This window comes from Schistocerca cancellata, chromosome 8 (assembly GCF_023864275.1).
Source record: "Schistocerca cancellata isolate TAMUIC-IGC-003103 chromosome 8, iqSchCanc2.1, whole genome shotgun sequence".
NCBI lineage: Eukaryota > Metazoa > Arthropoda > Insecta > Orthoptera > Acrididae > Schistocerca > Schistocerca cancellata.
This window is the reverse complement of record NC_064633.1, coordinates 367,481,457-367,507,517: the sequence shown is the minus strand read 5'-3', so window position 1 is coordinate 367,507,517 and position 26,061 is coordinate 367,481,457. Positions and strand designations below refer to the sequence as shown.

At 39.8% G+C, this 26,061-nt stretch overlaps 1 protein-coding gene across 1 annotated transcript in view; it reads right to left on the bottom strand.

Moving 5' to 3' along the window:
- LOC126094915 (myrosinase 1-like) overlaps nucleotides 1–26,061 on the bottom strand; it is an 83,652-nt gene that overhangs the window by 28,421 nt on the left and 29,170 nt on the right. The window contains exons 4-7 of the mRNA XM_049909559.1: nucleotides 20,443–20,565; nucleotides 20,183–20,363; nucleotides 8,166–8,260; nucleotides 6,529–6,676 (exon numbers count right to left, since the gene is read on the bottom strand). Of these exons, the coding sequence (XP_049765516.1) occupies nucleotides 6,529–6,676; nucleotides 8,166–8,260; nucleotides 20,183–20,363; nucleotides 20,443–20,565 (547 nt within the window). The remainder of the gene's footprint in view (nucleotides 1–6,528; nucleotides 6,677–8,165; nucleotides 8,261–20,182; nucleotides 20,364–20,442; nucleotides 20,566–26,061) is intronic.

Sequence of the window (26,061 nt, the reverse complement as noted above, 5' to 3'; positions counted from 1 at the left end):
AAGGAGGTTGCCGCTCATAGTGTGGAAGGCTCGCCCGTCGGAAGTTCTGTTCAGAGATGGCGGAGACCACAGCGTATCTCACGCGGTGATCTGTAAGTACTCCATCCCTTGCTGCTCATTGCTCCTAATCTCCCATCAGACAGGTCGCAATGTCAGATCCCGTGAGATCGTGCTGATTACTGATCCCCGCTCACAGTTCGGTAGGCCGTATGCCCCAAGCGAATGCTGGAGCTTCGAACAGTTCGTGCTCCAGCCTGGCCACGGAGATACAAAATTCGGTTAATGGACTGGTCTGATCAGAATCCCGAAGGAAACCAAATGGCGTACCATTGTGATGAGTTGGTCAACCTCTCTCCTGGCCCCAGTGTCCAAAATCAGTACATTGGTTTCGGCTCGTGAGAATGGTCTGCCATTCCTCTACAGATATTCAAACGCATCATCAAACACGTCCCCAGCAGAGTATAAGCCGTGTTGAAAGGGAACGATGGACAGACCCCATTATGCACTAAGTGTCCAAATATTTACGATCAAATAGTTTACATTATATTAGACTTTACAGTTCTGATTAAAGCAACTTTTTCCTTTACCTAGATTACCCTTAATGTTAGTATTGTACAACATCCATTTCACTGAACGATTCTCTTTAACTAACATCAGATACTATTAATAAAAGTAAACTATAAACTGTCTTCAGTTACACAGTTAAAATTATCCATGGCCACATCTAAATCAAATCAAATTCATCTAAGAGCGTAAAATAAATTTTCAAGTGGTGATCGTCTTCTCTAGTGTGATGATCTATGAATATCCAATATCAGCAACATTGCTCGCTGTGTTGTCACATTTGCCATCAGAACACGGCCATAGGCAATGTCTAAATTAACTAATTATATGTCAGAATCAAATATGAAACTATTCTGGAGGATGTAGAGAGAGCTGAAGGGGCTATTTATATACAGCAAGGAAGATCGTAACGTATGGAGCTTCAGATGCAAAGACTAATACGAGGGTTTCTCAATAAGTAATGCCCCACTTTTTTTTTCAATCTGTTAATATACATAGGCAAATGTACTTGTTGGTGCTTCACATTTGATGTTTGGTCTGATCGCCGGTCAATCGAACGGTTCTGGCAGATGTCAGAGCCGTATTACACCGTTAAAATGGCGTCTAAATACGACTCACGTTACAAAGAGCGGCGTGATATCGAATTCTTGTGTGCAGAAAAAGAAACCGTGGTGAACATCCATACACGTTTGTGTGCAGTGTATGGCGATGCTGCAGTTCATAGTGCTGTTGGGCGATGGGTAAAGACAGATACAGTCTCAAAAATGCAGAAACAGGGGTCCACGATCAGCCACGCTCGGGACCTCCTGTCACAGCCACTGCTCCTGAATCGTGCCGACCGGCGCATCAAAACCCTAAAATTGGCTCTACACTTGTCAGTCAGTATTGGAAGTGCGTTTGCAGTTATAGTGACTCTCGTGTGTTCAAAGAGGTTCTCACGTTGAGTTCCACGAATGTTCACAGCGGACCACAAGATTCAAAGAAAGGACATTTCCTTTGAATTGTCGGAGCGTTTTGAGAACGATGGAGAGGCCTTTCTCTCATGAATCGTTACGGGGGATTCAGAAGCGCCACTTTGCGCCGAAAACAAAAAGGCAGACCATGGAGTGGCTTCATCCTCATTCACCACAGTAGAAGAAATTCAAGATAACCCCCTCGGAAAAGTTATTGTGGCAGTCTTTTGGGATTGTGGTGGCGTCATTCTCGTGGATGTGATGCCAAGAGGGTCAATCATCAATTCAGAGGATTACGTGAAGACTCTGAATAAAGTCAAGAACCGTTTCCGATGCATTCGATTGGACAATAATCCAGCAGAAATCTTGCTCCAAGATGATAATGCACGCACACACACAAACCTGAGAACCAGGGGACAAATCGCCAAATTGGGTTGGACATCATTGCCTCATCCACCCTACAGTCCAAACCTGGCATCCTTGGACTTCCATCTCCTTCAGCCGCTTAAGAATTCTCTATGGGAAAGGTAATTTGAAGATGACGAGAGTGGCAGTCATGCAGTGAGAACATTGCTACACCTACGGGACAAGAGCTTTTACCAGCAAGGAATACATCCTCTTCCACAATGTTGGTGTATGCCCATAGAACGTGATGGAGACTACGTAGAAAAATAGGACACGCACAAGGCATGTTGATGTATGTTGTCATCAAATTCTGACTCCTAACAATAAATATGTTCTGAGGAAAACATTGAGGGATATTATTTATTGAACGACCCTCGTATATATGTTCAAGTGGTCCACACATCATTTGACCTTATTCTTGAGAAAAGCGGACTTTTTTTTGGGCGGGGCGCGATGGGGCGGGGGTGGGGGAATTAGTCTCCAAATTAGTCTGATGTGGCCCGCCGAGAATTCCTCTCCTGCGCCAATTTCTTCATCTCGGAGTAGCACTTGGAACCTAAGTCCTCTGTTATTTGCTAGATGCATTCCAGTCTCTGTCTTCCTGTACAGATTTTGCCCTCTACAGCTTCCTCTGGTACCAAGGAAGTCATTCCCTGGTGTCTTAACAGACATCCTGTAATCCTGTCCCTTCTCCTTGTCAATGTATTCCACAAATTCCCTTACTCTTCGATTCTGCACAGAACCTCCTCATTCCTTACCTTATCATTCCACCCAATTTTCAACATTTGCCTGTAGCACCACATCTGAAATGTGTCGATTCTCCACTGTTTCGGTTTTCCAACAGTTCATATTTCACTACCATACAGTGCCGTGCTCCAGACGCACATTCTAAGAAATTTCTTCCTCAAACCAGAGCCCATGTTTAATGGCAGTAGGCCTTTCTTGGGCATGAATGTCCCTTTTTCCAGGGCTAGCCTGCGTTTGATATCCTCCTCGTTCCGTCGGCCATTGTTATTTTGCTGCATAGGCAGCAGAACTCCTTACCTTCATCTTCTTCGTGACCGTCAATCCTGATGTTAAGTTTCTCGCTTTTCTCATTTCTGCTAATTACTTTCGTCTTCCTTCGGTTTATTCTCAATCCACATTCTGTACTCATTAGACTATTAATTCCATTCGGCAGATCATGTAATTTTTTTTCACTTTCACTCAAGATAGCAATGTCATCAGCGAATCGTATAATTGATATCCTTTCACCATGAATTATAAATCCATTCCTGAACCTTTCTCTTATTTCCATCATTGCTTCTTCGAAATTCAGATTGAACAGTGTTACACCGTTTTTAATTCGAGCGCTTCGTTCTTGGTCGTCCACTCATATTATTCCCTCTTGGCTCTTCTACCTCCTTTCCTTGCAGCTTATCGCTATTTTTCTCAAAATTTCTAATATCTTGCACAATTTTAAGCTGTCGAACGCTTTATCCAGTTTGACAAATCCTATGAACATGTTTTCATCTTTCATTAGTGTTGCTTCCACTATGATCCACAATGTCAGAATTGCCTATCTGGTGCCTTTACCCTTTCTAAAGCCAAACTGATTGTCATGTAGCACGTCCTCATTTTCTTTTCCAATCCTTTGTATGTTATTCTTGTCATCAACATAGATGTGTAAGATGTTAAGCATATTGTGCAGTAATTCTCGCACCTGTCACCCCTTGCAGTCTTCAGAATTATGTGGATGATATTTTTCCGATAGTCAGACGGTACCCCTGTATGTTCCCAGACTCATACATTCCACAGACCAACGTGAATAGACATTTTGTTGCAACTTACCCGAATGATTTTAGAAATTCTGATGGATTTTTTTCCATCCCTTCTGTCTTACTTGATCTTAAGTCCTTCGAAGTTCTCTTAGAATCTTATTCTAGTAGCGGATCTCCTATCTCTTCAAAATCGACTCCAGACGAATCGTCCCCCTCATAGACGCCTTAAATGTACTCCTTCCTCGGCATTTAACACTGGGATTCCAGTTGCACCCTTAATGTTAAACTAAACTCTGTCCGAATAGGCATTGGAAGACCCAACGGTACCGATCGGCCGCCGTGTATACTCAGCCCACAGGCATCACTGGATGCGGATATGGAGGGGCATATGGTCACCTCACCGCTCTTCCGTGTGTCAGTTTAGAAGACCGGAGCCGCTACTTCTCAATCAAGTAGCTCCTCAGTTTGCCTCACAAGGGCTGAGTGCAGCCCACTTGCCAACAGCGCTCGGCGACCGGATGGTCACCCATGCAAGTGCTAACCCACCACGACTTGCTTTTTATGTTATCGAAGTTTGTTTAGATTTTCCTCTATGCTGAGTCAGTCCTTCCGACAACCATTTCTTTATCGAGTTCTTCAGATTTCTCATGCAGCCACTTCGTCTTAGCTTCGCTGGACTTCCTATTTATCTCATTCTTCAGCGACATATATTTCCGGGTTTCTGAATGTCCCTCAACATTTTTGTTCTTCCTTCTTTCACGACCTACTGCAGTATTTATTGTGTTAGCGATGGCTTCTTCTCTGTTACAATCTTTTTACTCACATTTCCGTTCCACCTACTGTGACTGCCCTTTCTAGAGATGTCCACTCTTCTTTAAATGTACTGCGTACTGAGCTATTCCTTATTTCTTTATCTATAGTCTTAGAGAACTTCAAGCGTGTCTCGTCATTCCTGGGCGCTACGAATCCAACTTCTATTCATGTTGTTTCTTCCTGATTAATATCTCGAATTTCAGTCTACCCTTCATCACTACAACATTATGATCTGATCCTTAAATCCAGTATCTGATTTTGGAATCTTTGTCTGACCATGACGTAATCCAATTGAAATCTTCCCGTATCACCCGGTCTTATCCAAGAATACCTTCTGCTCTTGTAGTTCTTGAACAGTGTATTCCCTATTATCAACTGAAACTTGTTACAGAACTTAATTAGTTTTTTCTCTCTCTCATTCCTTGTCCCAAGCCCATGTTCTCCTGTAACCTTTTTTCCTATTCCTTCCCCTACAACTGCATTTCAGTCCCTCATAACTATTACATTTTCATCTCCCTTTACATTCTGCATTACCGTTTCAATATTCTCATATACTTTCTCTATCTCTTCATCTTCAGCTTTGGACGCCGGAATTTATACCTGAACTATCGTTGTTGGTGTAGGTTCCCTTTGGATTCTGATAAGAACAACCCTATCACTGAAATTTTCACTGTAACACACTTTTCATCCTACCTTCCTATTCATACAGAATCCTACTCCCGTTATATCATTTTCTGCTGCTGTTGATATTACCCTATACTCATCTGACGAGAAATCCTTTTCTTCTTTCCATTTCACTTTACTGACCATTACTATATCTAGATTGTGCCTTGGAATTTCCCTTTTCAGATTTTCTAGCTTCCCTACCACATTAATGCATCTGACATTCCACACCTCGACCCGTAGAACGTATCCTTTTCTTGATTATTTTATCTTTTCCTCATGGTAACCTCGCCCTTGGCAGTTCCCTTGCGGAAATCTGAATGGGGGACTATTCCGGAAACATTTGCCAATTCAGAGATTATCATGACACTTTTTCAGTTATAGGCCACGTGTCCTGTGGATACACTTTATGTGCCTTTAATCCAGTGATTTCCTTTGCGTTTAGCATCCTCATGCCATTGATCACTGCTGATGCTTCCGCCTTTCGAGGCAAGAGAATGCCCTAAACCTCTGTCCGCTCCTCCACCCTCTTTGACAAGGCCGTTTGCAGAAAGAGGCTGACTTCCTATGCCGAAAGTCTTCGCTCGCCAATGATGATTATTAATCAAAATTTAAGCAGGTGCGGTTTTCGTACTCCGGACCGAGGACGTTTTGATTACTAATCAAACAAGCTACCCCACCAAAACGACGTGTCGTAAGAAAGAGGATTAGCTATTGTTAAAATATCCTCTTTTTTCGCCCAAAGTGGACAGTTTTACTTGAAGAAGACACCGACCTTTCGCGTCGAGAGCCGGCCGCGGCGGTCCCGCGGTTAAGGCGCTCAGTCCGAAACCGCGTGACTGCTACGGTCGCAGGTTCGAATCCTGCCTTTGGGCATGGATGTGTGTGATGTCCTTAGGTTAGTTAGGTTTAAGTATTTCTAAGTTCTAGGGGATTGATGACCACAGATGTTAAGTCCCATAGTGCTCAGAGCCATTTGAACCATTTTTTTTTTTTCGCGTCGAGAGCCCAAGATATATGTTATTAAGTCCTATTCAGTATATGAATTACTTGCATAAACCTCCATCCGAAAAGCAAATTCAGAAACAGAGCTTAAAAAGTAACTCCTTGCGTCTTTTATGATTTATAACAAATACAGAACTTGGCAACGAAAATCTGAAGATTACCCTCACTTAATGAGTGGAATTAGTTATAGATGAAATTGTACTGGACTTGTGCTTGTTTCATCTCAACATACAAGCCTAGCTTTCTCCTCTACATTATAATCTTTGGCGTGAAGTTGTTTGCTGAAATTAAAGTTACTAAAATGAAAAAATTGCTTCATTAGACTGCCACACATAGATCTGGGAAAGGATACATCATATCCACACCTTTGATGATTTCTACTTCCTCCTGCGTGAAACTCGGCAACCTCGAACGAGGTCGACCCTCTTCAGCACTGTTGGCATCTACTCTCTCACGCATCACTGCCGGATAATCGCCCTCTTGACTGAAGATGGGATGAGCATAGAGTCCAGCCTGAAAAGTGGAAAATTTTTCCCTTGACAAACAACGTCACTTTTACAATTTGAATGGTGGAAGAACGGTACATAGGGCTATATAAGAGAAATAAGCTTGAAGACAAAACTATAGAAAGGGCAAAGGAAGTAAATGAAGTTGAAATTGGAGATAAAATACTGCGAGAAATGCTAGACAGATCACGAATTTTCTAAATCGAAACAAAGTATCTAATGTCGACATTCCTCAGAATTATTGAGATTCTTCGGAGTAGTAGAAATAACAAAACTATTCTCCTGGTATGCAAGATACAGGAGACAGGCGAAGTGCTTCCAGGCTTCAAGAAGAGTGTAATAGTTCCCAGCTCAAAAAATACTTGTCGGGCGGGTGCGAATATCGAATCATTAATGAATAGTATTTGTACAGGAACGGAAAAACTGGTAGGTGACATGAGGGTAGTTTGCCTTCTGAAAAATGAAGGAGAAAGCTTTTGAGAATGTTGATTTAAATACGCGCTATTAAATTCAGATGGTAACAGGGATGCAGTACAGGGTGCGAAACGCTATTTCCAACTTGTGTGGAAGCTTGACCGCAGTCGCACTGAAGGACACCAGTTGTTGAGAAGTACACGAGAGTATGTTGCAGCTTATCCCATGCGTAAATATAATAAGCAACACTGGAAACCAAAGGGCAGCTGGAAATGGGGTTCATGGAGTTCATGGAGAAGAAACCAAGACTCTGATGTTTGTCGATGACATTGTAAATTCGTGAGAAATAGCAAAGAATTTGGAAGAGCAGGTGCACGGATTGGATTGTAAATTGAAAAGAGGTCACAAGATGAACAACAACACAAAGGAAACGAAATTCTCTCGAATTCATTCAGTGGATGCAGAGAGAATTAGATATGGAAATGTGTCACCAAATTTGCAGAGGCGTTTTGCGTGAGGAATTCCCTTCTGAACATTTCTTACTAGAGGTTAGCATTGTACGAAATGAAATTTGAACAGCAAGCAATTGAAACGAGAACAGAATAGTTTTAAAAATGTGGTTCTATATAAGGATACTTCAGATTAGATCAGAAGATCAAATTACTAATGTTTAGGTACTTCATCGACTTCGACAAATAACAAACGTCTGACATAACCTGAATAAAAGAATAGATGGATAGACAGATAGGACACATCCTTCGCTCTCTATAACCGTCAGTAGTTTGGCAGTGATGAGAAGTAGAAGTTCAAGAACAGTAGAGGGAGAATAATATGTGAAACTGCCTCAAAAGGATTTAGGTTGCGGTAGTTGTTCAGAAATGAAGAGGTCTGCACGGTATCGGCTAGCGTGAAATGGTGGATCAATCCAGTTTTCGGTCATCAGACCACAAGAACAAAAGAAAACGATTTAACTGTTACACAAACGATACAACATAGTAGTGCAGTGCAGTGTTTAAAACCAATGAGAGTTACAGTTACATCCTATTCTGAAACAAGATATAAAAGTACTTTATTGTATTCACCTCAAATTGCTGGTATCTCTCGGCAGCTTCAATATCTTCTGTCGAATTCGTAAGCGGCTCGCTTCCTTGGATATTCAATGTAATTCCAACACTGCCTGAAATGCGGAAAGAACATTGCCTGGCTGTTTCACATAATACTTGAATGAACGTACAATAAAAATGATACGACTGTGATGTATTCTTCACAAGATGTATATTGACTAAAGAAATATTCAATTAGCTACAGTAACATCGTTTGACAAACTGTTGTGATCACATGATGCACTATCCAAATTGTCCAAATTCTTATATGTTTTTGTGATGCTTCTTTGCGTTTTTAGCGGTACATAGACCAGAAATAATATCACAAGATAATGATTAACGAAATTATGCTTAGAACAATAGGGTCCTTGTCCACCAAATGATAAGTTTGCATGATTATTGTAAAGTTTATGCAACCAACGTCATTATTAATGTGTGTGGGTGATATGAAATGATAAATTCCTTTTTTATGTTGCAATGTGTAGACTGTAAACCTTCAGCAACGATTTCACTACAAGCCACTTGCCATGCATTGTTTTGTCTCATTATTCATAATGAGCATGTATAAAGCTGATGCTAACGTGAAGGCTGATAAGTGCTCAGATCAAAAAGAGGAATGGATAAGGACTGGGCAAATCTATGAGGGAGTAATGCAAAGGCCAAGATGGTGGTCTGTCTTCTCACAAAGGCCTGAAGCATAAATCGATTTAACAGCTCAGTGAATCAAAAGTGATAACTGAATCATAAATTTCATAGTTGAAATTGTTTCAGAAGGTCTTACATCCATCTCAGATTAGGAAATCACATACATTCCATACATCATTGTTCCAATCATAAACATAATAATGACCTTTCCATATGTGGTTTCACTGAGTAAGATGACGACCCAATGTGGCCCATGTCAAAGATAAATAAATTATTTTTCAATGAGCAGGAGTAAAAGAACATTCAGGACGTTCCCTATCTCTTGGTTTCGTGGTTTCCGTAGTCACTTCAACTGACAGCTGAAACACTGGTTCTGATTAGTGCATCCATCCTTGATAATCTGAGCTAGTATTAAGCCATTAATAATCTAAGGTCGAAAAGAAGCTAAACTGTATTCGACCTTTATTGACAGCATTTTAATTTCGTCATTGCAGCTATAAGTATTCGTTTTTGTCACCATACGCATTTCGCTTTATTGAAATAAGGCATTGTCAATACTCTGCAACGAATGATATTTCAAATTTGACTTCCTTTCTAGATCTAAAACCATTTAGTTACAAGAATGTTGATTTTTACTTACGGTATTTCATGCCTGGTTTTTCTCTTACATCAGTAAACGCTGTCTGCCTGCATATTTTTGGGTATTTCTTCGTTTGGCGCTGTTGAATCCGGCCTACTCCCGTATGGCACAGCAGAACTACGCAATTTTTTTTAAAAAAATTAACAGAACACAATGTAGCACTACTACTTCTTACTTCAGGCTTCAGGTGAAATATTTATCGTGTGTTTTGTGTAGTGTTACCAACTAAAACACGAGGTTTTCTTCAGCCTAAAATTGTTCTTTTCTAGCAGTTCAGAATTTTCATTTAGTTATTTTACTATGTATTTATTGCATGTGTAAGGAAAACTAAAGATTGTTGTAGGAGTTGAAATGTAGCTTTGAGGTCCGTTAGGTGGGAGGGGGGGGGGAGGGGAGAGATAAGAAGCAGAGATGAGTGAACAGGAAGTACAAAATAGTGAGATGGAGAGTGAGTTGAAGGAAAAGGGTGACGAACTGTATGTAAAATGAAAGGGACAGGGATCGGGAGGGGGGGGGGGGGGCAAGGAGATAGATGATATGAGACAGTGAGTTATGGGAAAAGGTATTAAATTCTTTTTTTCCAATGTGTTGTTTATAAAGTGCCTTGTTTCGAATATATATTTCGTCATTGAGTAATTTGTTGTTGTTTGTTAATGCCTTATGTGTGTGAAAGTTGTCTTGGAAGGGGAGGAGATGGAATGTCTGTCTTTATTGAGTTTTATGATGATTATATCTCTTTCTATACAATATGTTGTCTGGTATTATTTTGTATGGTGATCTGCAAATGTTGAATGGCTTGTACTGTATTTACATGCACTAATGTGCTCTTACACCTTTTGTCAAATGCTTTGCCAATCACCAGCATGTACATTCATTACACAGTCCCTGCAATTGAGCTGATAGGTCCTGGTTTATCTTTGTAAATACCTCGTTTTGATTTTAGTTTAAGGATTGGATTTCTAGTAAGCTGTTTGCTTTGTATGCAATATTTATGGCCTAATTTTTGGTTATATTACCTAATATTTATATTACCTAATATTTATTGTTTGTGTTATTTTGTTGTATGCAATTTTCTGAAGATTGTGCTGCCTGTATGTGTTTGTGTGATTTGTTTGTTTATCATTTGTGTCTTTACTTTAATGCTAATGTTACTTTCTAGTTCTTCCTCTTTGTATCTATTTTTAGTCATATCTGTCATATAGAGGCTAGCGCTGTTTGATAATTAGAAATCTTCAGCGAAATTTTATTGAGTCTGTTTAAACATATATCTTATGCAGCTGTTTTGTGTTTCTGTAAGTGGTTTCAGGTTTCCTTTCTCATTTACTATTGTGTCCCCTGTTGTGGGTTTTCTTTATATGTCAATGGTGTGGTTGTGATTGCCTTTCTATGGTTGTGTCTAGAAAGTAGATTGTGTTCCTTTTTCTTCTTTTGTTGCCAAGGTTATGTTCGTGTGTACTGCATTTGTGTAATTGTTGTATTTTGTTTTGAAATTCATCTAGCATGAATGTTACGTCATTTATGTGTTTGTACCAGTAGTTGAGGTAGCTTTTATCTATGATCAGTTTTTCTCTGTGATTACTTTCTCTATGTGGTTAATGAGTATATTGTTTAGTGTTCCTGAAATAGGTGAACATGGTTAAACCTTGTTTCCTGTATGTAGTATTCCTAACTGAACACAAAATAATTTTGTAACAATAGTGTGGTTATAACAATTTTATTCTGTTCATGATATAACTCTTTGTGGGCTTCCACATTTTTTTCAATTAGTATACTGGTTCCCTTTTAATGGAGAGCAAACTTCCTCTGTATGGGACTTTTATAACACTTCTTCTGTTTACTGACTTGTATGTCCTATCGTCTCATCATTTCCTGTTTCGTATTAATTGGTGAACTGTGATTGCATCTGTTGTCCTTGTAGGTATGTGGGAGCTGCCTCAAAATTTGCTATTTGACAGACAGGAATATTTCCCTAATGGAATGTCCACTGACATCTCATGTTGTTTGGCTGAGAGTTTTTTTATTCAAGTCTCTCTTCATCCTTGTCTAAAATGGATTTTCTATGTTCTCGAGTTTGTTACTAAAATATACTTGAAATTTTTTGTTGTGATTAATTTTAACTTTTCATGTTGGTTTTGGTGAAAAACTACTGTGTGTTTCCTATATATTCTTCTGTTTCTATCAGCACAACAATTCTGCTTTTGTCAGATTTTGCTATAACAACATTTTTTGCTTGCAGTTTCCTTCTTAGACTTTTTTAGTTTTGTGTGTATTGTCTTCTTTTTTAATCTGTAATACTATCATTTTAATTTCTTCTTTTATTAATCTTCATGTTAGTTCTGTGTTGACATTATTGTATTTTTTCCTTCTGTGGTGATAGTATATTCAGGTTCAATAACGAGAGATTCTTTTTTTATCATTTACTGATGAGGCCACATTGTGTTTTAAACTCTTTTCTAAGAGCTGCTGTCCATCTCAGGTTTATGTCTGCCAAATTGTCATCCATTGGACAGAAATAGTGTATATGTACGTGTTTGTTATCATGTGATTTTGTATTGTGAAATTTATAGTTGTCTTTTATGCATTGTTCGTATTTGTCAATAGCTCTGCATGTGCAGCAGGCGAATTTTCCCATGATGGTAGCATATATAGTATGGTTTTTGAATATTTCTGGTACCTGAAGATGAATTTCATAAAACTTTTTGTTCACATTTACTCATTGACATAATTTAATTTCGTGTTTTCGCTGCTTTCGAACTATTTTTGGTCTATACATTTATGTCTGTGGCACAAGTCGAATAAATTTACAATGGCTATAAAAGCGGATGGTTTCGACAGTTTTATGCAGATTACGAAGAGTATTCTTGAAATGATAGTGGCCAGCTGAGAATGTTTGACAAGCTATGGTACACCAGATGTAATTTCGCATGTTATGGCTTACGTTTGATACTGGAAGTTTTCAGTTAGCTCGGAATAGCATTTTTGCCTATTCTCGTCTGCTTAGTATATCATTATTGCTTCATCCATTATGTCCTATTTTGTTTTGAAAGTAGCAAACTTTATCATCTTCCATATTATATGGCCACCAGTTTTGATATTACATTTATTACTAACCCTATTTATGTTTTTGCTCATTGTTTTCGTCTTTCTTTCTTTTACTTATTTGCACTGCGCTTTCATTGCTCATTAGAATTTGCAATCCATCTAACAGGTCTTATTCTTCCTTTTATTTATGTCTTTCTTGGAAGACAACAACACCATCTGCAGTTCTTATAACTGAAAGCCTACTCACATGAATTTTCATTCAACAGCTGACTTTTTTTTTTTTTAAATTTCCAATACATGGATTGAACAAGGTTTTCTGTATGATACATATGTCCTTCTGGTGATCATTTCCTTTTATATTTCGTCACGTTTCTATTGGAGCCACTTCGCCTTTGCTTCCCTGCCCTTCCTGTTGACTTCATTTACAAGTGAAATTCCTTTCTGTATTCCTGTGCGAAGCAATTTTGTACTTTCTTCTTTTGTTGATAATTGAAGTATTTCTTCAGTTGCCCTAGGCACGCTGCAAACTACGTTACTTTACCTATGTTTGTTCTCGCAATTATTGTGGTTACTCTATATAGACACATCCATTCCTGTTAAACTGCCTATTGTGGTAGTCATTACCACAGAACCTATTGCCTCAGGGACCTTCAAATGCATCTCATCATTCCTCACTACTTCAGTATCACACGTGTTTGAGCATTGATTACTCCGAACGAGTTTCCTCTACTTCAGCCTAGTGTACACCATTACAAAATTGTGAGCAGAGACTATTTCTTCTGCTGGATATGCTTCACAATGCAATATGTGATCTCGGAATTTTAGTCTGGCAATTATGTAATCCAACTGGTAACTTGCCGTGTGTACAGGTCCCTTCCTCTGGAGAGTGCTGTAACCTGTATTTACTGTTACCAAGAACTAAAGTAGCCTTTCTTCTCCTTCAAGACCGTATTCTACCGTACCGCTATCGTTACATCCTTAATTACAGTGTTTCAAGTCCAAATAATTATAATATTTTTATCAAATTTTACGTAGAGCAGTGGTGCTACAGAAGAATGCTGAAGATAAGGTGGGTAGATCACGTAACTAATGAGGAGGTATTGAATAGGATTGGGGAGAAGAGAAGTTTGTGGCACAACTTGACTAGAATAAGGGATCGGTTGGTAGGACATGTTTTGAGGCATCAAGGGGTCACAAATTTAGCATTGGATGGCAGCATGGAGGGTAAAAATCGTAGAGGGAGACCAAGAGATGAATACCTTAAGCAGATTCAGAAGGATGTAGGTTGCAGTAGGTACTGGGAGATGAAGAAGCTTGCACAGGATAGAGTAGCATGGAGAGCTGCATCAAACCAGTCTCAGGACTGTAGACCACAACAACAACAACAATATGTAGAGCATTATTCATTCAGTATGCTCATACACTTTGTCGCTGCACTGTTCACAGTAACTCACTCTCTGCCGATCTTCATGTTCGTAATGAACCGTAACCACCGCCACACACTTTGTACCTGCTGCTGATATTACCCTATTTCTATGTAACAAAAGATCCTTAACCTCTCGTTAGTTCACTTAACTGGTTTACGCTTCTTTTAGGTTGACTTTGAATTTCCGTGTTCAGGTTTCTAGCTTGCTTGTCAGATTTAGTCTTCTAACTTTACCCGTTCCAAATCGTAGAATGTCACCCTTTCGTTGGTTATTCAACCTTTTATCCAAGATCACAGTACCTTTTACAGTCCCTTTCTGGAGATGCATAGCCACTAATCCAGTCTCTCGAGTCAATGGAAGTTTCATCGTGAAGCTTCAATCACAAGTCACATTTAGTGAGGATTAAGCATTTTCAGTCCCTGCTGTAGTGGCTTCCATTGCCTTCTCGGGGATCATCCTGATTCTTACACCTCTAAGGACAGTTTCCCACACCAAGTGTAAGCAGGTAATATAAAATCCTGTCCGCTCCTTTGGCATTTATTAGACTGCTGTCATAATGAGTGTGACTTATAACGAAAGTAACTGGGCGCCACTGCAAATGATTCTTATTAATAATGTAAGTAGTGTATGGGATGTAAACCGGGAACTAAGACTCTTTGATACAGATCGTAGACCCTAGCCCTAGACCTCAGTGATGATATTGTGACCAGCTTACACCAAAATCTTCATCGTTATATACCGTGTAGCTTACTGAAATAGTCTCGATTCTTTTTTGTTGGAAAACTGTACCTAATAGCCAACAATATGTACTGAGAAAACCCGATATTTAGTCTGTAATCTACCATATGTTACAACAGTGCCTCGTATCTATTTTTTTTTCTTTGTTTCGTTTTGAACGTCGGACGACCACGTTAATTACTGTCAGCTTTATTTATATAGTCTTTCTCCTTACCCATTATTGTTTCATTTTCATAAATTGCAACCGTCTTCGCTCTCCTGTTCTGCCGGCCGCAGTGGCCGTGCGGTTCTAGGCGCTGCAGTCCGGAATCGCAGGACTGCTACGGTCGCAGGTTCGAATTCTGCCTCAGGCATGGATGTGTGTGATGTCCTTATGTTAGTTATGTTTAAGTAGTTCTAAGTTCTAGGGGACTGATGACCTAAGATGTTAATTCCCATAGTGATCAGAGCCATTTGAACCATCTCCTGTTCTTAAAGATTGTGTTGTGTCTATAGTTATGTCCTGTAAAGCTGTGGAAGCCTGAATTTTTATTTAAAAACCATCCTGTTGTGTATTTCTGACTGTTGTATCCCCATTCCTTCCAGATCACTGTGCAACTCTCGGCTCGAGCGCATTTTTGTTCTCTTGTTCACAAGAAATAGTGTTATTTTCTGTGTTAACCCTCCATGGCCTATTCTTACGATGTGTCTGAAGAATATGCTCCTTCTTTCCTGGCGACATCCGAGATCCTCTCTAATTAGTATACAATTCTCCGTTCGCTCGTCGTCAGAACTGACTGTCTTCCAGTTTTCGATTTGTCAATATCCTCTTGATAATTTTTCATTCCATTAGTTCTAGTTTCGTAAGTATTTCAGTCCTTATTAGTTTAAAGGTTTCTGCTGCGTATAAGGCTTGATAATTGTACGCTAAGTTAATTTTGTTTGTTCGGGCTCTCATCGATTCCTGTCTATCGTCCAAAATTCTATCCATCCTACTATGTATTTTAATCTTTACAACTTCTAAACATTCCCTCCTCCTATAGTCATACACCTAAGAGATGCCTTGAAGCTTGCATCGTCTCGATAGTGACCTGTAGGCCCCCTTTGCCCGCTTGTACTTGTAGTTGCCTGGGTTGATTAACCTTCTCCTCTAACAATTCTAACAATATAATAATATCGTCTGAGAATGCTGGACAATTTATCCGTATTACTTTTCCCTTACACCCCAATCGTATTCCACCAATCAATTCTTCTCGTTTATAGTCGCCCTTCCTGATCAGCCCATCTAATCGACAGTTAAAGAGGAAAGTGAAGAGTCCTTCTTCCTTTCTGACTCCGGTTTTATCATTGCGAACCTACGAAAACTTTCCTCTGAACCTGAACTTGGATGTTGTGTTGTTTAAGATTTGTTTCATCAGTTCACTGAATATCCTACCAAAACTCATGTCTTACCATTACTTACTTAACGTATTCTGAAAAATTTTACTTATTAGGGGGCGACCAAATAGTTTCCGTTTGAGGGCGTTGCTGCAATGCATGTGCAACTTAGCCCGACTTCGATGCACATATACAATGTATCCCACGAAAACAGCGACATCCCTTAGGGACTGGTTCTTCACACAGAAATATATAAAACATGTCTAATGAAAATGGACTCTAAAAGGCATACCTTAAAAGGGTATGCAGTCTTATTCATCTTCCCTACTATGATATTGACCTTATTTACTGCAAGGTCTTTACTTTCCATATTTTATGAGGAAGAAGTGTTAACCAAAACAAGAAGTCTGCTAAACACGGAGTTTAAAACGCCCGGAACTATGAGCACTTGTTCGTTATCACCAGTGTGAAACACATCTCTTCTGCTACACAAGTGCTCGTATGTCTTAAGGAATCCATTTTAGACCCCATGTCTAGCAGACGCTTTTTTCTTATTTTTGGTCCATACTACCTCCTCCCAAAATATGAAAAGCAATGATCTTGCAATAGAACAGATGTGTTTAATAGCATCGAATACGAACAAGTGCTCGTATCACTTAGGATGATCGCTTTAGATGCCTTTATTGTTTTGATGTAATGAATCCATAAACGAGAGCTACAGTGTCGTTATTATCATATTCGTCAAAAGAGGGCCAACGTACTGTCATTCCTTTCTTGGCTGTTCAACGAGAAACACCGGAGACTGAAAAATGCTCCAGTACATACACAACCACGCTGGGGCAGTACCTCTGTCGAAACTCATCGCTGTGGATTGGTGCGCCAAGTTCGGCGCTGGTCGTATTTCGAAACAAGGCGCCGATTGATCTGGCAGGCCAGCTTCATCCATTACAGCCCAAGTGCTAGGAGCTGGTCCTTGCCTCTCCCAGTGCTATTATCGCACCCCTACTCCCTGAAAAAAGGCCTTGACAGGTGGACAAGTACTGTCAGATAAGTATTTGCAGCAGGTATTTGGGGACCTCTTCACACAGCAGAATATAGTGTTTCATGAAATGGGTATCCTCATCCCAGTGCATCGTTGGTATGATTTCCTCAATTCTAACGGAGATTTTGGCCATTTGGCATAAGGATTCTGGATTCGACGGCCTTCGAAACTTTTGATCGCCCCTTAAACCGTAACTACCTTACCCTATCCGTAAACACAGAGCTAATAAACTATATCTGAGAATTAGTTTATTTAATTATCTGCTATTCCCAAGGGCGTAGCGCTTAAATTCTGTTCATGTCTGATACTTAACAAGTGGTATAACAAAGCAATAAACTTTAATTAATATTTAAGGGAAATCTAAACCTGTATGAGTCAGGAATCAGATAAAACACCTACCTACATAAACATACTGAGTACAGCTATCAGTGTTATCTTAGGAAGGTCCCCGTTTGTATAGCTCAATGTAAAATTATTAAACCCGAATTCACTCAAGCTAAGTGGAATATTTTCACTGCTGATCTTCTTGGCGGCATCTAAAATCTGCTTGGATACGATGATACAGCAGCTTACCTAGAAGTATCTCTGAAATTATTTCTTATGTTCGCATAGCGCATGGATTCATCGTTGTGCAATGATGAACAGTTCGATGGACTGTCAGTGAGAGTCGTCCAATAAAATAGCTCTTTATATGGGACTGTAAAATGGAAAATATTTCTTTATTGGTTTATTTTCCTGGCGTTTACGTTTCTTCTCAAAAATGTAAACATTTATTGATAGTTTTATTGAGATTGAAGTGAATTGTACTTTCTTTATTTATATTAATAATTATTTTCCTTATTGAATTTGACTATGATTTTTTTGTGTTTTTCTATTTTAGTTTCAATAATTCGTCTCTATGGTAGTCGTTTCTTTGATTCTTTTATGTAAAATATTTATTTATTACTTTTTATCTCTCTAGGTTTATTAAACAATTGTTGGTTCATTAATTGTTGTTTCTGGCCATATTTATTACTATGATTTGTGTTTGTTCCTATGCTGATCTAAATATAATTAGATATTTTTTGGGTATTGGTTTTTTTTCTCTCAGTTAAATTTTGCCAAAATCACTAACCAAGTTTGGATTTTATAATGAATCCGTGAGATCTTCTGCTGGAGATTTTGCTCAAGCAACAATGAAGAAAGCAGTTTAAGAAGCGGTGACAGATAATGGGAATTGTAGAGATTTAACTGTTGCTTTAGATGGATCGTGGCAACATAGAGGTCATAAATCTCTAAACGGAGTTGTGACAGCTACCAGTGGACACAGTTGCAAAGTAATTGATGTTGCTATTCTCTTAAAACATTGTAGATGTAAGGGCAAAATCAAGGACGGGCATAGCGAAAGTTGTGAAGCATATTTTCTCGGCACGAGTGGAGTGATGGAAGTAGAGGGAGCGAAAGCCAATTTTTCCAGTTCACAGGAGTGGGATAATGTACGATACACTAAATATCTAGGAGATGGTGAGTCTAAAGGATATAAAGCTGTAGAGGAACTCAAACCTTATGGGTGTGAAATTCACATTAAGAAACAGGAGTGCATTGGACATGTGCAGAAGCGCATGGGGGCTCACTTGCACAAACTAAAGCAGACATTAGGATCGAGAAGCTTAGTTATTGTAAGACCCTTGGAGAAAGAGGAAGACTGACAGATGAATCAATTGATAGATTGGAGAGGTATTATGGGTGTGCAATTAGGAAAAATACAAGAAGCACTGAGCATATGAGGAGAGCAGAATGGGCACTTTTTTTTCATACTGCATCAAATAATAAGCACCCACAACTTGCACTGTGCCCCACTGGTGATGACTCATGGTGTAAGTACCAATCAGGAAAGGAGCGTGCCTACAAAAGTAGTTTGCCAAATACTGTAATTGATGTAATGAAGTCCATATTAAGAGATTTATCACAGCCAGATTTATTGGAAAAGTGTTTACACAGCAAAACACAAAATCCAAATGAAAGTGTTAATAATTTAATTTGAATTAGGATTCCCAAAAGAGTGTTTGTACAGATAAAAACAGTACATTTTGGAGTTTATGATGCAGTGGCAACATATAATGAAGGAAACATTATCAAATGTGATGTGCTGAAACCTTTAGGTTTCCAACCAGGACACAACACCCTTTCCACAATGCGCCTAATCGATGAAGAAAGACTAAGAGGTGCAGGAAGAAGAGACAGAAGCGTACAACATGCAGCAAAAGGGAGGAAAAGACCAGTGAAAAGGAAACTAACACTGGTAAAAGAAGAGAACGCTGATAATCCATCATATGGGGCAGGAATGTATTAAAAAACCTCGGAAGCCATATCCCATAACTTTAAAATTTTCATTTTTGAGGAACATTTTCTCAAAAACTGCCAACAGTATATCAATGCAATTTATAAGTTGTTGAAATTAATATGTGGTTTACTTATCTTCCTTCATTTTTTAACAATTTGTAAAAAATTATTGTATAATTTATGAGTTATAGAAAAAGAAGTTCATAATTTTAGAGAAAAAAATAAGCATCTGTTTAAAAAAAGTGTAAAACAAAAACCAATAAACATTCCTTAACATGGCATTATAACTTTGTAGAGAAATATTCACTGAATATGTAGTCCAAATTTCAGAGGCATATGTTTAATGATTTGAGAAAAAATGTTCCTTCTATTTGCTAAAATTAACATGGAGGAGATGGATTGTTCCGGCTCCCATTAACATTCCGACTGAAGATTTCGCGAAACGCGGCTCAAAAATGTGTCTATAAGATATAATATCTATCTTAATACGTCTGCTTTCCTCCAAGGCCGACGGTCATCCTCCCAAAATTTATCTTTGTCCTTTTTGCTCTCCATTCACGCCCTCGCTGATAGCAACTCAAAAGACCTGAATATTTTCATTGAAACATGAAGGCAAGACAAAAAGTGCTTCCAAATGAGAACCCAGGTCGTCTACGGAAAGTAGTTGTGAAAAATAAGTAAAACATTGCACCTCATTGAATCAGGAAGCGTATTTGAAGTATTTTATTGAAAACAATTGAAAGGGAGTGCGAGGCAGTGAGCTGTGCGCCACGCGCCGCCTCACCGTTCTGCGCGGCCCTGTACTGCTGGTCGTACAGCCGGTAGACGCGCCCGTGCGCCTTGAGCAGGGTGTGCGCTGCCAGGTAGTCGCCGATGCCAGGCGCAGGCTGCGAGGGCGCCCAGCCTTCGTTCGCGTAGCCCCGCACGAACACCTCCGGCTCGTTGAAAGTGATCCACCACTTCACCTGCGGGCCCTCGTCAGGTCAAACGGGCACCGAGGACATGAAGCGATGCTTAAGATCAAAGGCCACTGCTAGTACTCACCCTGTCACCGAAATTGTCAAACAGCACCCTGGCGTACTCCACGAAGTAGTCTGCCATCAGGCCGTTGGTCCAGCCGCCAATGTACTGCAGCGCTTGTGGCAGATCCCAGTGGTACATTGTCACCTGCACCAGATGCATATTTGTTAGTGAAAGAGTAACGTGTACAAGCGTGGTGAAGAAATATCTCCCCTGGAATGGAACTTTATCTCATGGACAAATGGAACTTTATCTCATTACCATTATTATTTCCTATCTGTTGAGGAATTATGCAGGTCCCACGCAGCCAATATCATATCACATATGTGTTACGTACCAAACCCGAACAGAATAAATATATGTTGTGGTTTTCTTACTGTTCAGCGCAGTCACTGGTATGGTGCAGCTATCTGTGCCATTCTGGTCTGAGCAGGCCCCTTCATCTCTACATATCCTCTGATACCTACATCAACTTGAATCCGCTTACTGTATTCAGACGTTGGACTGCCTCAACATTTTCTATCCTCCTACACTTTCTTCCATTCTTCTGATCATTCGTGGATGACACAGCCATTCGATCCCTTCTTTCAGTGAAGTTGTGCCATCAATTCTTTCCCTCATACATTCGATTCAGTACCTCCTCATTTGCTATAGGTGTGCATGACACAGCATGCTTATCAAATATGTTCCATAACGCCGCGCATAAAAACGCGGGTTCCGGTACTCATATGTCCGATGCTATTGGTGATAAAAAGGTAGGGTCTAGTGGTTTCGATAGCCCTTTGGCTAGCGATCATTTGCATGCCGAACAGAAGGATCGTCGTAGTGTCACTGTCCTACAACCCTCAGCAACACTTCCTCCTGCTAAGGCAAATGGAGCAAATGGGCTGGTTCTTTTTGCATTTGATGCGGTCTACGATGGTCTTGATAGGGCTTATGGAGGAACCATTAGCTCATGGACAGTTCCACTGAAAACCCACAACTAAAGATTTCTTATTATCTTTTGGCTTCATCAGCAGACCAAAACCCAGCCGATGATCCCAGTATGGCTAAGTTATATAGTCCTGACATCCAGTCTCGAACAACATTGAAATATTCTTTAAATCTCTGTACTTTAATTTAATCAAAGTAAAGGGTATACTCCTGAACGAATTAATGAGTGAACTAATAAATGAATGAAGCAGTTGCTCAAGTTCATGAGTGGTTCCTCAGAATGCCCCCAAAAATATTTTTTCACCATTTTCTCGCCGTCAACAACCATTATACTCTTACCAGATACAGCGGTTCAAATGTACCCCACTCGTGCAAGTAAAATATGCACTTAAAAATTAAAAATTAAGTTGGTGTGAGTGACACACCACGATGTAGCAGGGAAAAGAAGGGAACCAATGGAAAAATGCTCCTATCAGAGCACAAAAAAAGCAAATATGCTCAGTTTTAATAAAAGACTTTGAAAAGTGGAGGACCAGCTGCCTCATTCTACTTCCCTCAGCAGCTTTAAAAATTTTCGCAAAGAAAGGGAGGGAGACAGTGCCTACGGAACAGAGATGGAGAAGAAATAATATTGGACGATAGTAGATAGTGGATGTCTTATTGAAGTTGAAGGACATAGTGGAAGTGGAACATAGTGAGAGAAGCGTGTTAGGAAAAGAGTGAAGGAGACAATGCTACTGGGACAGGAATAAAGAGATGGAGAGAGTGATAGACAGTGACAATAAGAGTCTGCGATAATGACAACGATGAAGAGAGAGATCGTTACAGTGTGAAGGGGAACCAGCAGTGGAAAGGAATGAATGAGTAGCAGTAAGAGAGAACAAGAGGGAGACAATGAAAGTGAGAGGAGGCTTCAGTAGTAGAACAGAACGAAGGCGACTTTGCCTGTGATTCTGGATACTGACAGCTGGAGAGCCACAAAGAGATAATAAAAATGATTTGCCATGACCAAAAGGGCGATTGGAAATGGATACGTATGGGAGGATGTGTCCGTGGTTTAGGGATAGCGTCTTTGATTAATAATCAAAGGTCCTTGGTCCCGGGTTCGAAACCCGACGCCGCTTATATTTCGATTAATAATCAGCTTTGGATACCGAAGACTTCCGGCATATGAACTCACCCTCATTCTGTCAATGGCTTTGTCAAAGAGAGTGGAGGAGCTGGCAGAGGTTCAGGACACTCTCTTGTCGTTGGGCTGGGAAACTGCCCCTAGAGGCGGAAGAATCAGCAATGACCAGCGGCATGAGGATGCAGAAGCCAATAGAAACCACTGCATTAATGAAACATAACATATATCCAAAGAAATTAGCCCGTAATTGACAAAGTGTCCTGATGAACTCTCTATTGGCAAAAGTTTCCCGAATAGTCCCCCATTGGGATTTCCGGGATGGGACTCCCTAGGGGTAAATGACAATGAGAAAAATATTAACAATTCAACGAAGGGATAACGTTCTACAAGTCGGGGCGTCGAATGTCAGATGCTTGAATGGGGTAGGGAAGCTAGAAAATCTGAAAAGGCAAATAAAAGGCTCAATCTAGATGTAGTAGGCGTCAGTGCTGTGAAATGAAAAAAGACAAGGATTTCTGGCCAGATGAATAAAGCGTAATATCAACAGCAGCAGGAAATGATATAACGGAAGTAAGATTTGTTGTGAATAGATATGTAGGACAAAGAGTGTGTTATAGTGAACAGTTCCGTGATAGTGTTGTTCTCATCATAATCGACAGCAAACCAAGACCGACGACGATAGTTCAGGTATACATGCCAACGCCGCAAACTAAAGATAAAGAGGTAGAGAAAGTATATGAGGATATTAAAAGGGTATACAGTATATAAAGGGAGGTGAAAATCTAATAGTCATTATGGACTGGAATGCAGCCGTAGGGGAAGGAGAAGAGGAAAAGGTTATAGAAGAATATGGACTTTGGACAGAGGATGAGGAAGGAGAAAAACTAATTGAGTTCTGCAATAAATTTCAAATATTAATAACAAATACGCTAGAATCACCAAAGGAGGAAATATGCTTGTAAAAGACTGGGTGATACAGGAATATTACAGTTCGATTACATCATGGTCAGACAGAGATTCCGAAATCAGATACTGGAATGTAAGGCGTATCAAGGAGCAGCTACTGAATCACCGCACTGTAGTAGTCATGAAGTGTAGGCTGAGTTCAAAGAATTAGTTACGAAGAGTCGATACGCAAAGAAGTGGGATACAAAAGTACAATGGGTAACGAGACATGCTTGAAGTTGTCCAAGGCTACAGATACAGCAATAAGGAACAGCTCAGCAGGCAGTACAGTTGAAGAGGAATGGTCATCTCTAAAAAGGGCTAGCACCGAAGTTGGAAACAAAAAAAAGGTACAAAGAAGGTAACTACGTAGAAACCATAGTTGACAGAAGAAATACTTCAGCTGATCGATGAAAGAAGGAAGTACAAAAATATTTAGGGAAGTTCAGGAAAACAGAAACACAAGTTGCCGAGGAATGTAGTAAATAGGAAGTGCAGAAAGCTAAGATGAGACGCCTGCATGAAAAATGCGAAGAAATCGAAAAAGAGGGCACTGAAGGTCTCGATGAGGGGGACGAGTTTCCTGATGTGATAGAAGATGAAATAGGAATTGATTTAGAGAAGTAGGGGATCCAGTATTAGAATAAGAATATGAGAGAGCTTTGGAGGTCTCAAGTTCAAATAAGGCAGAAGGGATAGATAACATTCCATTAGAACTTCTAAAATCGCTGGGGAAAGTGACAGCAGAACTATTATTCACGTTGGTGCGTAGAGTGTATGAATCTGGCGACATACCATCTGACTTTGGGAAAAATATCATCCACAGAATTCCGAAGGCTGCAAGGGCTGACAGGTGCGAAAGCTGTTGCACAAAATGCTTAACAGCTCATGCATCTAATTTGCTGACAAGAATTACATACAAACGGATGGAAAAGAAAATTGAGGATACGCTAGATGACGATCAGTTTGGCCTTAGAAAAGGTAAAGGCATCATAGAGGCAATTCTGACGTTGTGGATCATAATGGAAGAAAGACTAAAGAAAAATCAGGACACGTTCATGGCATTTGTCGACCTGGGAAAGCGTTTGACAACTTAAAATGGTGCAAGATGTTCGAAATTATGAGAAAAATAGGGGTAATCTCTAGGGAGAGATGGGTAATGTACAATTTGTACAAGAGCCAACAGGGAGTACGACCAAGAACGAAGTGCTCCGATTAAAAAGAGAGTAAGAGAGTGGTGTGATATTTCGCCCATAGGTACAAGAAGGAGCTGTTGAAGGCATATACTGTAGAGGAAGACAGAGATTGGAATACATCCACCAAATAGCTGAGGGCGTAGGTTGTTGCAGTGCTACTCTGAGATGAAGAGGTAATCACGGTAGAGGAAATCGTGGCGGTCCGCATGAAACCAGTGAGGAGACTGACGACCACCCCCCCCCCCCCCCGCCTCATGAAAAAGGGAAAACACATGACAGACTTACACCGATGGACAAGACGGCGTAAGCGAGTTACAGTTAGGGCATTTTGTGGGAGTGTGAAATGAGCTGAATGTTGAAAAGAGGGCAAGTGTGTTCGCATGCCAACAAATTTGCGAAAATTTTTAAAGCTACTGATGAGGCTACAAAGAGGCAGCTAGTATCCCAGCTTTAGTCAGATTATTTTAATAAACGAGAGGCTAATCACCTTTTTCGTGCTTCGATAGGAGCAATTTTGCTCTGTTTCTTTCAGTGTATGTAATTTTCAGTGTTCTTCTGTAGCTTTACATTTCAAAAGCAGCAGTTCTCCAGTTATTTGAACTGCTTGTCATCCACTTTTCACTTTCGTACAACGCTCCGCTACATTCTAAAATGTTAATAACACTTAAATCTACATTTTATCTAAATAAATCTCTCTTGCCACAGAAACACCTTTCCTACCACTGTAATTCTTCCTTTTACACAGTCTTCATTTCCACCATCGCCGATAAATTTTCTTCAGAAATAACAATACTATTCACTAGTTTTAGTGACTCATTTTCTAATCCAATACCCTCAGCATCAGCTGTCTCTGTTCGATTTCATACTGTTAACATTGTTTTGCTTATGTTGATACTCATCTAATAACGTCTTCTCGAGACACTTTCTGTTCCGTTTTGATGTTTCTCCTTGTCCTTTGCTTTCCCTCAGAGGGATACAATACAACTGGCCTTCAAGTTTTCCTTCTACGACCTGAATGTTAATTCCCTTTCCAAATTTCCAATTGGTTTCCATTACTGCTTGCTCAATGAATGGTTTGAATAACACCGAGTAACCACAACAACATTGTTTCACTCCCTTCTCAACTAATGGTCCGTTTCATGGTTCATCGACTCTTATAACTGCAGTCTGGTTTTTGTAAAAATATAAGTAACTCTTCGCTCACTGTATTTCATCCCTTATACCTTCATGATTTCAGGGAGCGTAAATACATATACTTAAGCGAAACACATCATGGTGCAGACAGCAGAGACGAATTTGATTGTGTGAAATAAAGATGGAGGAGGCACAAAGGAAAGGAAAGTGATGGAATTATCGATGTCAGTTGCATCGAGACTTTATGCTGATTCAGTAACGCCGAGTGAAAATGAATGCCGGACCAGGACTCGAATTCTGCTCCAC